The sequence below is a fragment of the Pomacea canaliculata genome, linkage group LG2 (assembly GCF_003073045.1).
Source record: "Pomacea canaliculata isolate SZHN2017 linkage group LG2, ASM307304v1, whole genome shotgun sequence".
Classification (NCBI taxonomy): domain Eukaryota; kingdom Metazoa; phylum Mollusca; class Gastropoda; order Architaenioglossa; family Ampullariidae; genus Pomacea; species Pomacea canaliculata.
In genome coordinates, this window is record NC_037591.1 from 23,387,950 (window position 1) to 23,401,804 (window position 13,855).

Here is a 13,855-nt window from a genome sequence, read left to right on the forward strand (position 1 = left end):
CGATGTTACTCTTATTTCGTATGTCGTTACACCAAGAAAACTACCACATTTTGCAACAATGTGTTTCTGGTTTATGCGTCTTCAGTTTTGTATGAAACAGTCTGGATCCCTTGTGTTAACTGTTCTCTTAAGCCCCGATGAGGGTTAGCCACCAGTAGTAGCAGGACGCGGCTCTCAGAAGAAGCAGCGATGACCGGCCTGACCATCAACATCAAGAAGACGGAGGTAATGCGGGTCACCAACAAGCAAGAAGCCCACGCCAACTACATGGGGAATGTATTACAGAGTCTGACCATTTCACATACCTTGGCAGCATAGTCAGCAAAGATTGAGGTACAAATGATGATGTAAGAAGCCGAATTAACAATTAAAGCCAGGCTTGCATTCCACACCATGGTAGGGTGTACTTGCGGCCCTATGCTCCACTGGGAGAAGAAAGAACTCTGTTCGAGTGAAACCTAACAAAATCACTTCAAATACCTCTAAACACGACAGGTGCGGGAAAAATGAAAGCTGAAATGGACGCACAAGTTTTGTGAAGCGAATAATCAAACAACTGTCGAAAGAGCAGCGTCAGCGGTGTAATCAGGTCTGTGATAAGCCAGTGATAAGGACGAGACCATTTTGAAGACTACGATGGCGACAAAACTGTACGTTGTGTTTGTGCTGACAGCTGTTTCCTTCGGTGAGTAGTAGTTCTTGGTGACACTGACAATTAACCCATTCTTTCTTTGTACCTTTAATTTGCGACTTTCCACAGAAAGATTGAGTGTATCAACTAATCACAGAATCGTTTGTGCTTTGATGCGTACTTGGGGATAAAAACGTTACTGTTATAATTGCTAATGTACTGATGACAAGGTGTATTCGAGAGACTACCACTAAATACAAATTTCGTAATCCAATGTAGTTACACATACCAGAGAATAGCATACAATCTTAGTGGCTTCTTTTCCCTGTTTGAACTCAGTCTGTTTGACTGCACTGCGATGGGAACGGGGCAGTTGCCTGCTTTTGTGTGGAGACGGTGTACACTGCCCGTCTGGCTACAGCTGTAAGAGCAACGGGTGCGGCACAGAATGTTTCAATGTGTCGTTTGTCCAACCGTCAGGTAAGCCACCTCTACCCTCGATTCCATCACCTGGCTAATTGTCCTCTCTAGTTTCCGATTTGGCACGCGCAATAATTTTGATTCACCACTGTGTGCGTTCGTGTCTGTAAAATGTATACATAAGCATGTATATAGTGTTTGCTTGCGTGCTCGTGTTTGCAGGCTGCGATCCTTTCCTTTGCGACAGACGCTGCCCTCTGGGCTACAAACGTGATGCCAATGGTTGTCAGTCCTGCGAGTGTGACTACTCTGCGATCCAAATCACTGGTGAGCTCCTTTTAGAGTGGTTGTGCCGTAGGAGGATATCAGCACTGATGTGTGTGTGATAGACCTTAGACTCAAATGGCTGTTGAAAATTACACATAGATACCAGCTTAGAGATGCGGAAGTTGTAGCTAGCGAATGATGTTTTGCTCTTTCATTTAGGTCACTTGTAGTATAGACTTAATTGTCCCTGTCATAACAGACAGCACACTTTAAGGCTATACCATGTTCATTTTTTTTTTTTTTGATAGCAGCAGATTGGATGGGTACAACCCAGAAATAACCATGAAGCCAAATAAGCACGCGTTAAGGGCAGTAAAGATAGGGAGCTACAGCGCATCCTTGAGCTGTCGCCCTTGTATAGCTGTCGTACCACTTACACTTCCATAGCCCGAGCTTTTGTGGCCTAGTCAATCATCAACGCAGTGTTGCGGAAAGTATCTGTCATCAGTGTCGCAACGGTCGCTTTCTTTGAAAAGACCGCACTTTGTGTGTGTGGATATCATAAAGGAAGTGAAAATGTTTATAGATGTTAGCTGTTAGTAAAGGACCATATAGCACCAATGCTGGGCTCTGCTTAGAGCATCAACCTGTTTTACAGTCGACTGGATAGGAGAACAATATTTTGTAATAGATATCCTGACACGGATGTTGTATAGAAAATTAGAATTACTCTTTTCTTAGCGTTTATTTTTAAGATTTCTTGATGACTAATAAGCTTCCTGTGTGAACTATCATTCTCTCAGGTAAATGATGCCAGAACGACGGCTGAGGAAGGTGCTGACTGAAGAAATCAGGCGAACGGCCCTGTGGCCTGGTCTGCCATGCCTTTTCCGAATATTTATAAGAATATTTAAATAAAGCACGCATTTTTCATCGATGTACTTGTGTACATCTTCGTTATTTATAAAATCGTATTTGATCTTTTTAAGAAGTAGACTTTCAAGCTGGAAAAAGCTTTGTGATAGCTGCCACACTGAGGGTATTCAACACGAAAACGAGCGAATAAAATGAAGGCATAGTAAGACAAAAGCGAGGAAACGACATTACATCTCAAGATTTCTATTTCAAAAAAAATTTATTTTAAAAGTTTTTATAGAAATAAATTATATGGATTAAATGTTATTTTTGTTAGGATTGTGAGGTACTCTTTCTCTAATTTTTATTGCGTTCGATCATACAACACCCCGAAGGCCCGAACCACTTTGCCACTTCGATGTATGCAAAATGCAAAAAAGTAGGCTGACTTCAAGAATGAGGGAAAGTTATCATCAAGCAGCAAGCCTTCGTTTCACGCCAAGGAAACATTAGTCTGTCCACAATATTAACAGTCTAGATCAGGGGTGGGCAAAGCACGCCCCGTCTGCCAGGATGTGAAGTGCACTAGGTTAATTTGATTGAAATGTAATTTTCCAAGTGCAACAGCGTTAGAAATCGGCAGTTCGTAAAATATTCTAACACAAAGTACAAAGATAACAAATAACACTGTTGACATGTCTGATGTAGCAGTTAGAGAACATCGGGAGCGGCTGCTTCAAAGGAAAGGCTGGTTTTAAAGCTTATTGTGAGCGAATTCAAACAGCTTCACTTTACGGAATAAATTCGGTAAGTGAACCCCATTATGTACTCTTTCGTTGTCCATTCCATTATCACTAAGTTTGTTGTGTAGTCACCTTTATGGGGTTATTTTTTAAAGTATTTTAACGGCCTGCCGCATAGCTTAGAATTCTGAGACCGGCCCGCCAAAAGAAAACTTTGCCCACCTCAGGTCTAGATAAAATATGCAAACAAATTAAACTTGTAAAGATGCACAGAATGTCAATTTATGCGGTATGTGTTCAAGCTATAATCAGCACATAGTAAAGAACAGAACGTAGTCCATTATCACATCCGCCGTCTGCTTGTTCATTGTAAAAGCTCCTTCACAACCAGGGACACAACTCTGGATTTCTGCTGGGATTTCAGTGCTCGCCCTTTAATCAACTTTCCTCAACAGCGGGCAGCATCATCAAGTCGGCAAAACGAGGTCTTCAGGTTTGTTTGTTTTTCTTTTAACCAAAGGATACAGCAGAAAGACAGCATCCTTAATAATTGTTTTGCTTTCTACCAAAGACGAAAATACGCAAACTGCAGACCATTAGCCAGACCTGCTGGCTGGTACGGATTTTGAATGGCTGCTTAGAGATCTTACTACAGAAACAGGTGCGTTAACTTTTACGATTTTCTCTAACCAAAACTACGATTTCTAGTACTATAATGGAAAAAACACGAGGAACTAAATTATCGGGAATGACCAGCTATCTGAAGAAACCTCGAACAATCATACATTTTTTAGTTTTCGGGGATTCTCGCACTTTTGACTAGTACCTGTCACCATCCTAAAAACCGAAAGCAGATGTCATGAGTCTGAGTTTACACCCGCTTTACAGTTCTTCCAAACGGAGGTAGTGATTCCAGAGGTACAGTTTCGGCAGGAAGGCGAGGTCAAAGTTGTGACAATAATCTGAAAACTACTGACACTCATTGTTGAAAAAATGTCGTTCATGTTGATGTTGATAAAAGCATAAATACGACAGAAAACAGGCATTTTGAGTGGGAGTGTTACCGATGTGAAATTCTGAGGGTAGGTAGGTCAACATGGTACTCTGAATCCCGGTGGCCTTCAGACGCCACACATTTCAAGTAGTAAGTGATATAGTTTCCTTGTATAAATACTAGATGCAAATCAGAGTTGTTAAAGACCCGCAAACTTTTACGAAGATGTGTGTCCTGTCATCAGTGAACCCGTCTCTTCAGTCGAATGTGAACACCATTTCTGGGGCTCAAGTGTGGGCGCAATGCCACCGGAAGCGGATCTTGCGTTAAGTCAGAGGTCGAGATCTCAAAGTTCTGAAGGAGCTTGATGATTGCTACTTTGAGCTGCAGCTGGGCCAGGCGAATTCCCACACACATGCGCGGTCCGCCTCCGAAAGGAAGCCAAGAACCAGGATGTCTTAATTCATCTTTTGAAAATCTGCGACAAAAGAGAATTCCTGTATAGGCACTCAATACACTTGTGACTGGTAGTCACATGATCAACATGGAGTGTAGTCATGGACCGTATATTAACTAAATTGCTGGCGGTCTGCTAAGACCAATTATTAGCCTTTCGGGAAGTAGTGAGCTACCAGGTTTCGGCAAGCCCTTTGACAACCAACTCTCAGAACCACACAAAGCCGAGAATGCACAGTATACTTACAATAAATTTGTTGCTTAGATAATTTAATACTTTTTTCTTTTTGGCAGAAATCGTCGACCCCAACTCTCCTCGGCTTAGAGCCAATAAATAAAAAATATCACAGCTTGAGCTTTTGTGCCTCCGCCAGCACGAGATATCGTCTGCTCTTTCCCTTCGTGTTGATAGTGAAATGGGAAGCTATTTAATAAAGCCTCGTTCTAGACGTTAAGTGGAAAATTCGTCTGCCAGCAGTCCATTTAATAAACATTCTTTGGTGTACTATCTCATGTGAGGTTACAATACAAATACATTAATAAACCTGCCTTGCCTACTCGTCTTCTTATTGTTGAGTTGCTATTCAGTACTTGAAAGAGAAAGAGAGGAGGTGTCAATACCTTTCTGGTTTAAAGGTAAGAGGGTCCGGGTAGATCTCCGGGTCCATGTACTGCGTGATCCCCATTAGACGAACCTCCGTGCCCGCTCGAAACTGAACGCCGTTCACTACACAGTCCTCTGAACAAGTGCGAGCCACCCTGCAATGACGAACAATAAATACGTTTTCTTTCCGTCCATACTGCATATTTCTCTTCTGTGAAAGTTGCACGTGCACAAAAGAATTCTAGACTAATCAATAGCAGAATATAAGCACTATAATGAGGAACACATTGTGTGCGCATGCACATACACACCCCCTCAAAGATTCTACAGATCTTTTTCACAGTTACGACTGACAGGAAGATAGTAAGAAATGTTGAGAAGACGACAAAGAGAGCACAACATACCCCGGAGCAACAGGATACAATCTCAGAGATTCATTGATGACCTGGTCTAAGTAGTCTATTTGTCGAACCTGGTCTATAGTAAAGACCCCCTGAAAGCGAGAAACAAATAAATTGTCGCACCGTTAAGGTTTGGGCAAGGAGAGGGGTCTGTGTTTTATCGAAACAGATCGTGATTTGTTCTGTCTGCAAGACTGTTGCATTCGTACGTCTTTTACAGTGAGAGAAAGAAAGTATCATCTCAAGTAAAAATTGTAATGCATAGTGTGTACGTATAACCAAGCATATAATCATCAAGAGAAACAGTTGTACAGAATATCAACACAAGTGCATTTTGATTGGGAGAATGTGACTGGTGGTAGTGTAGGAGAAGGTGAAGGTAAGAAATTCTATATCGGTTACAGACAACTGCGAGCGAGATAGAGAAAGAGGTTCTCCATGTCTTTACCTCCACCCCACAAACGTCTTGCACTTCTTGCCACAACTTCTCCTGGTGGCGTGGATGGACGGCCAGGCAGTGGAGTGTGAAGCCGAGGGCTGAGGCAGTGGGGCCAACCCCTCCCCCGACCATGCCTGACGTCAGGCCTAGGATCTCGGTGGTGGTCAGCGGGCTGCGCGCGGGGTTGGTGGCATGGTCCTTGCTGGTGGCGTTATAGGTCAGCAGGTGTTGCAGAACATTTTTTGTCCTCGCAGACGTATTTAGCTGCGAAGTACAACACGTGCTTCTAGCAATGCCTTGGCAAAAAAACGTACCCGATTTTTCTACCCACAGCTATAACATTCATGTACTCTTTTTGTAATAATTTGGCTACACCACCCGTTTAAGACTAAAGAGACTCAACATGTTATGCATGATATAAAATGGTTTATCTTTGTTAGAGTACAGTGTGGTGATTAAAATAAAAAATACTCTAGAACGTATTGGCACCAACCTTTCGTCGCTCCAATTCCATATGTTGAGAAAGGTGATCAAAACATTCTTTGGCCAGGCGTTTGTGCTTGATGTCCAGTATCTTCAAGACTTCAAGCCAGTGATATACACCTGTCAATACCATTATACATTACAATATATCAACATGTCAGAAAATGCAAGTGTAGGCACGCAAGAGCAATGGCACGCACACTCGCACGCCTACATCTGCAACATTATGTAAGTAGTTATTATACACATGCGTGCTCTGAATTAATCCCCCGCCTTTTCTTCTGTGCTCATGTCACTAGGAAAAAAAAATGTACACTCCACGAGTCCCTTTTAATGTGACACCAAGTAAATATACTTCTAGCATCCTTCTACCAACCAATAAATGAAAACTAGTGTTCTCATATGCCATCCAACTGCATCTTCAAATGCCTCTGCAAAATCACCCATAGCTCAAAGAATATTTTATTACTTTAAGAATGAGGTTGTAGTTTAAGGATGTTTCCTCCGTTTGAGACTAGGGGACACTGACTCAGAGAAAGTGCGAGGCAGAGAGAATGGGTGGCAGGGTGAAAGAGGATAACCATTTTATGCTCAGATAACTCACGGGCTAAGCCAGAAGCCGGGTTTTCAGGTGAAGCAGAATTGTGGTACGCGTGCATGTATTGTAGCATCAGGCATCCTTCTGCGTCGGCTATGGCGTTGGTCTCGAGGCCGAGGGCTGTTGAGGTCACAGAATCCAGCGCATAACGCTCATTGAGGCTGCAATAGGTAACACGGATATATGTTGCATACTTCCATCACACGGCAGTGAGCACACTGAATGAATGCTAATCAACATCATGTCAGCAATATGAAATGAAGCAGCTGTCTCTCACAAATTGGTGAATGAGTTTATAGACTCAACGTTCTATGCTCTGACACAAGCAAAGCGGGGAAAAAACCACGAAAACTTTCAAGTTAATAAAACATTATTATCCCTATTTTTTTTTTCTTTCCATTTTACCCCCAGTTCGTCCCTCTTCATTTAATATTCATTTCATGAATGCCTCTTATGCCTCGACCTGCCCATTATTAAAGCTTCTGCACCGCATTTCACCGTTACGGTTCTATAATACGGTGTTTAGATCTTTATAATATTATTTTAATGTCTGTTTTCACAATTAGAGCAGAAGCAAGTGTATTTAATGAAAGTTATGTCACGTAGTTACAATTTACAAAATGCACCTTTTACCTTTGGATGTCGAATCCTTCTGGGTATTTCAAATCCAGCTGCTGAAGCTTATCAACAAACCGATCGGCAACGGACAGCAATTTTGGAAACATCTGGAACATGCCATAACATGCTAAAATCGTTTATTGTGAATGAAAGATTAATGCTCTAAGTGTTTTACGCTTTTACAAAAAAAGCTTATGTTCGATGAAAGCACACTGCACTACAGAATGTACAATGGCATGATGAGTCTTAATAGCACAGCGCCACAAAATCATCATTAAAAAAATAAACACGAACAATAAAAAGTAAATAAAACCTCTGAACTGTTTAGCACTACATGTTGTCGGTGTTCATTGTTCATTATGCCGGTGTTAGTTGGTGTTGGTGTCGGTGGTCATTACGCACCATACTGAGGTTGGTGTTCTTAAACGCCGACGCCGTGGCTTCACGCATTAGTTTCCATTGGGTGCCGTTGAGGTTTTGTAGAACTCCCTCTTCCTCTCCGTGCAGGAAAGGCAAAATGCGCTGCGACAAATGTAATTACATGTTTAAAAAATGCACTTAGATTAGGATTTACTTTCTACATTTACTGTCTACGTGAACTAAATAATTTTGCATGCGGGCTAGCATTTGAGCTAGTAAAGCCAGCTTAGCTGCTCATCCAGTACCTCTGACGTCATTAACGAACCTGAAGTGCTTCCTCGGAATAGAGAATGACTTTCAGAAACGAACGTGTTTTGCATGCGTGCTTGCGTGTGTGTGTGTGGTTGAATGTGTATGTGTGTGTGTGTGCGCGCGCGCACGTTTTGACATAGGTCTGTGGAGAAAGTGAAGACAGAAGACGAGCGTCCAGATAAATTGTCCATCTTACCGGCCTGCCGTTAAACTTGAAAAAGTTCTTGACAAGGATCTTCTGAATGAGATCAGGATCGGACACTACAATACTTGGAGTCAGCCCCTGGTAGAATCTAAGCAAGAAACACATGATTCACACATTTACCAGTCACGAAGGGGTAGCCACATTCACTTCACATTCTTCTATTAAGGTAAAGTTTGATTTTGTTCCTTCAAATATAATTTCAAAATTTCTCAAAATAAAAGTAAAACAAAACGTTTAACTTTGAAAATCAGGTCATAACGATATATGCTTGGAGTTTTCATTACATTAAAAAAGCCTTGATAATACCGTTAGTCAATATGAGCTGATACGTTCCTTGTAATACTGTAAAAGCAATACAGATAGTCAATGACAATTATTGACCTTTCCGACTTACCCAAATACTTTGCCAAATCGCTTTGTGAGCTCACAAAATGTTTGACCGGGGTCCTGAAACACAATAAATATTCTGATATGGGTTTTTCCCTTAAAGCAGGTATGTCATATCGTGGAAATAATGTTCTCCCCTCCTGACCCTGTATCGTGGCAAAGTTGTTATCAGCATACCAGCATTATTTCGCCAGTTCGCGTGTCAAGCTAAACTAAACAACAAAAATATGAAATATGTACATTAAGTGGCATTCAAACCCATAGATGGATTTGAATAGGTAAAGAGCGGAATAATTCATAAATTACATCGAAAGACTTTAGTTTTACCTTTCCGGCAAACTCTCCGAGGTTTCCGATGAGATAGACAGGCTTTGGACCATTCACGCCATCTTTGATAAAAACTTTGTAGTTCTCCTTCAAATATCTGTAACCATAGCATATATGATATAGTGAGCATATTGTGATCTATTCACTCCACAGTTTTTCTGCGAGGTTTTTTCTCATTATTTTAATCTCTCTCTCTATTACGTCTCTTTAGTGGTAGAGGGACGACTAACCCTTCAGACTTTTACATTAAAGAAAAATATCAGTGTTTTGTATCTTTTATTTATTTACTTTGCTTTCATGTTCAGATGATACATATCTATTCGAAAATATGAATATATCCATACAACAATCTGACAAAGCAGTACCTGTTGGTCACAAAAGGTTGACATGAGGTTGAATAGCTAGCGCAGCCACACCCATTGAATGAGTAATAGTTTGGTTTTTTTAAAGATAGTAAAAGAGAAAAAGGGAAACGATATAATTAACTGTCGCCGGCCAGCGCTTCCCTTCCCAAGGTGACACGGCAAGTGGAGGGACACCAAGAGAAGGGGAGTGGAGGCTGTCTTCTTAGAAAGGTGCGGTGTTCATTTTTTGTGTATCTCTGATTTGTTTTGTATGTTGACTTTTTCTGTATTCTTTAGGATATTGTGTGTATGTGTGGAAGATATGTATATATGGATTCTGAAACAGTAGTCACCAGTGACTGTTTCTTAGTTTATCGTTGCCACAATGGAATAACATAACCCAGTGACTGAAATTAAGAGCATCGTCCGATTAATCATCAGTGTAAGCAGTGTTAACGGCGACCTTCAGCAGAACTTTAAACTCTATTGTTCTTATGCTTGATAACCAGCCTGAGAAAAGGAATTTTCTTTCAGGATTGTGTTTACAATAAGAGATATTATTTAGTAATAATAAAAGTAGTAAAGATTGACTGATGTATGTACAGTGATAAATAATTCTACATTTATCGTGTATTTTTATAAGTTACCGTACCATAAATTTTGTTAATATAATTAAATGTATACAGGCCTGCACAAGAGGTAGAGATAGTTATCTTGTTTTTGTGAAGAAAAATATCCAGGTGTCTACATGTAAGCGAGTGTCTGTGAGACTTTTTAAACAGTGGTTTGACAGAATCATGCAAAGCCGGTTCATCGAAAAGGAAGATCTACAATATTCACATTCGTTCACAAAGGTAATTTTTTTTTAGAAGTTGTCAAAAGTAAATTATCTCATTTAAATGCTGAAAGGGAGTCAGCAGGCTATCCCAATGGCTGCTTTATTTAGTAGGAAAGGCATTCCATCTTAAGGTGATTTCACCCTATGGGGTGAGGAGGAAACCGGAGTACCCGGAGAAATCCCCTACGCCCAGCCATACGGACAGATGTTACATACAGAGAGTGTCCCAAGACGAGATTTGAACCCTTAGCGTCTCACTGCAGTGGTGACAAGAGAGTGTTTTAACCAATTCACTCCCGGGCATCCCTCTCTAACTTCCACATTTGGAAATTCTTCCTAACAAAAGCAACATTTTATATCTGATCTTTTTAGGGGTGGGGATCTCTGAGTACTAAAATATATACTACATGTCATCACAAAAATGAGCAGATACATCCTGGTACAATAAGTATACAACAGGTCGCAATATTTAAAATAATTATTAAAACTATATTTATTGTTATACTATGGTTGTTGTTATTATAACTGGCACAAACATGCTTTGTCCAAGGACATTAGCAAATACATGGCCGAAGCTGAAGTTTACTGCGCTACCTCGCTTTGTTTATTGTCTTCAGTTGACGGAAACTGGACGACGAGTGCTAGAGATATGTAAATGAATCTATTCCTTAGAAAATAATTTTATGAATAATGCTTGCTTTTTCTGTTAAGACTGTAAGAAATAATGAAACTTAAAACTTTTTATTTTCTGCAATTGCAGCTTAAAACACCGATCAGTCGTACATACACGGAGCTGCCATTACACACAGTGTAAAGCTTCATAGCATGTAAAACAAAATAATAATATGTTTGAAGAAAAATGTTTCACCTGTATAAAAGAATCAGCGCACAGAGTAGGAAGATAAGAGTCAGATACATGCTGCCCGGTATTTCTCGCACCTTGCGAGCGGCAACAGAAGTTCCAGGGACGCCGTAGTGTCGTCTGCATCGCGAAGGTGGCCTATATATAGCGCGTTAATCACGAGGCGGCGCATGCGCAGGCGAACGTTTCCACCGTCTGCGATGTCAACCGTTTGAGGACAAGCGGACGAGCGGGTGGTAAACTACCGTCTTGTCAAGTGTTTCATGATTTATTTGTGTGAAAAGGGGCTGGTTGGTGTGAAGAAGGGTAGAAAGTGAAGGGAGAATGATAAAGTTCAAAAGTCCAAGCACTTTTAAAAATATTTACTTACAAATTGATTAAAAATGAATTCATAGTGAAGTATTAGGAAGGACTGGCTGTGAGGGTGGCTGGACTAGCGATGGGTTATTTTCAGAGTTCCGCGAGCGAATAAATAAAGAAGAAAGAAAACATTATTTCTTGTTTATAAATCTCACTGAGGATCACAGGGAAAATATTAAGATAATACAAGCGAAGCCAGGAATTCCTAAGCGTATAAGTTGCGGGGGAATCCCCTTTGTTGGACTTCGCCAAGATGTACATATCAGTCGAGGTGGTGTCTGATTCTAATTTCTCCTCTAGAGTCAGCTCCCGCAGCTCATTTAAAGGGATACAGCCACCTGTGCAACTCTTTATATACATTTGAATCGGGTTTTGGGAGTAGGATGCTTTCACGCATACATGAAAATCTGTAAACACTCTCGATCGAAACTTCTGAGTGGGCTGCCAGAAAAGGCAGAAATGTTGTTTCGTTAAAATTTATCAGAATTTAAATATAAATTCATTTTCTTTTACTATTTTTGAATGTTTATAAATTGTTCTGTTAATCTGAAGCCTCATTTTTCTTTATCTGTATGATTTTTATTTTCCACTGCGTTTTTATGCTCTTGAGCATCATTTTACACAATCTTAAAAATGTATTTACTTCCCTCCTTTTATGTCTGCGAAATGTTTGGCTTATACTGTCATACTGCACTAGGAAACACCTGTCGATCCGTGGCGCTAGGGAGAATATAGCACAGCTTTATGAAGCTAGTAACTTCAGTGGGGTGGGAAATACCAATACAAATATGGGAGCGCCGGTAATAAATCTTCACCTCAACAGTGCAGCCACAGCTCCCCCAGTCTACGCCAGTGAGGCGCAAACATTGTTTGTCACATTCGTTGCTCGTTGATAAAGAAAGCTAAGAATAATTATTGATCATTATACCCGAAGTACATTCATGTACGTGCTTAGTCAAATAATTTTCCTTTACGAATTGAAATAAATCTCCAGATGCAAGACTTCAACGAAGGGTTGACCTCGTCTTTTTTTAAAAAAAAAAAAAAGAGGAGAAAGGGAAAGAGGAAGTGCGATTGAGTGCAGTCCTCGCACTCGGTAGGCGACAGAGTTGACTGCATCGGCAGCCTGCAATGTAGGCGTCTTGACAAACACTGGTGTCCGTTAAGGAATTCTGCTAAAGTGCGGTTGACCCCAGCGGCAAGTTCAAGAAGCGATCGGCTTTGGGAGACGTCTGAACAAGTTTTTTTTCCCCACCAGCTCCCCACCCCAGCCCTCCAATCTACAGGCCCCTCATCAAAGCAGCAGTTGCTTTGATGGCAATAGGAGCGTTTAAAGAATCGCACTTCAGTTCGACGGGTTAACAACAGTACTGTCGGTCACAGGAAACTTTGGAGAACTCATTGCTCATGGCAGACCTTGAGAGCAGCAGACACAAGGACGCAAAAGCACCTGCTGCTGTTATTGTCGATGAGGTTTGTTTTTTGTTCTTTTTTCTTTTATGGTGTCGGTGGTGGAGGTGGCGGTGGTGGTTGGGGGGGGGGATGTTTCCACTGAAAGTGCTAGGTTCGGTTGTGGAGGGGGGAGAGTATAGGTACTTAACACCAAATGCGTCAAGTCAGCTTGCGTTTTTCATTGGAATAAAGAGACTATAAGAGCGCAAATGCAAAAATTACGGATAAACCACTACACTAGCACACATACACGCGCGCGCACACACACACAAGCGCGCGCACTTCAAAAGAACGCAGTGTATGATTATTAAGCGTTAACCGAGCCGTTAAATAACAGAATCAAACGCAAGCCTAATCACCTCAGCTGACTGACATTAGTCACGGGTATGAAACTATATTTTGGGCATTAAAAAAAATATTTAGCTGTTGAATATTCCTGCTCGCAGCCACGCCGCTTTTGTGGACATGTTTTGTCAGGTTCAAGCCGATCCACAGCATGGAGGCCAACTCTCTTGCACTGAGCACACAATTCGCCGAAAGCTAACCCCAAGAACGATTAGTTCAGCCACATTTCCGCAAATCTGTGTCGACTCCCTGCGGGTGGAGGTGGAATGAATGTCGAGGCCTCCAGGGAAGACGCGTCCTTGACCGTAGGAAGTCTCTCGACGGAAGCCTCGCTTTTTTTTTTTTTCAGTGGGCGTCAGAAAGTAGTTCTTCTGGTGGAAGGCGGGGAGGGGAAGTAAAGTGGGAAGGGGGATGTCAAGGACGAGGTGTATAGAAAGAAGGAAAAGAAAAAAAAAAGATGTAGAGCAATAGGAGGAGACCGTTATTGATCGGATGGTGTTGGAGGCAAGTCGGGGAAGAAGTGATATCAGTTGACTGCAATTATCAAAATTATT

General features: G+C 41.3%; 2 protein-coding genes across 2 annotated transcripts; one reads left to right on the forward strand and one right to left on the reverse strand.

Annotated features, from left to right (window-relative positions):
* The first annotated feature begins 529 nt into the window (after nucleotides 1-529).
* On the forward strand, nucleotides 530-2,255 carry LOC112557699 (antistasin-like). The gene is made up of 4 exons (XM_025227698.1): nucleotides 530-685; nucleotides 971-1,111; nucleotides 1,274-1,378; nucleotides 2,122-2,255. Exons 1-4 carry the CDS (start codon nucleotides 637-639, stop codon nucleotides 2,127-2,129), a joined length of 303 nt encoding a protein of 100 aa, XP_025083483.1. The 5' UTR covers nucleotides 530-636; the 3' UTR covers nucleotides 2,130-2,255.
* Nucleotides 2,256-2,421: 166 nt separating this feature from the next.
* Nucleotides 2,422-11,262, reverse strand: LOC112557698 (cytochrome P450 3A13-like). Its single transcript, XM_025227697.1, has 12 exons — nucleotides 11,151-11,262; nucleotides 9,101-9,197; nucleotides 8,781-8,833; nucleotides 8,378-8,474; nucleotides 7,912-8,031; nucleotides 7,525-7,616; nucleotides 6,898-7,052; nucleotides 6,304-6,413; nucleotides 5,820-6,074; nucleotides 5,375-5,463; nucleotides 4,988-5,125; nucleotides 2,422-4,388 (listed from the first exon to the last, which is right to left on the reverse strand). Exons 1-12 carry the CDS (start codon nucleotides 11,198-11,200, stop codon nucleotides 4,151-4,153), a joined length of 1,494 nt encoding a protein of 497 aa, XP_025083482.1. The 5' UTR covers nucleotides 11,201-11,262; the 3' UTR covers nucleotides 2,422-4,150.
* Between the last annotated feature and the right edge of the window lie 2,593 nt (nucleotides 11,263-13,855).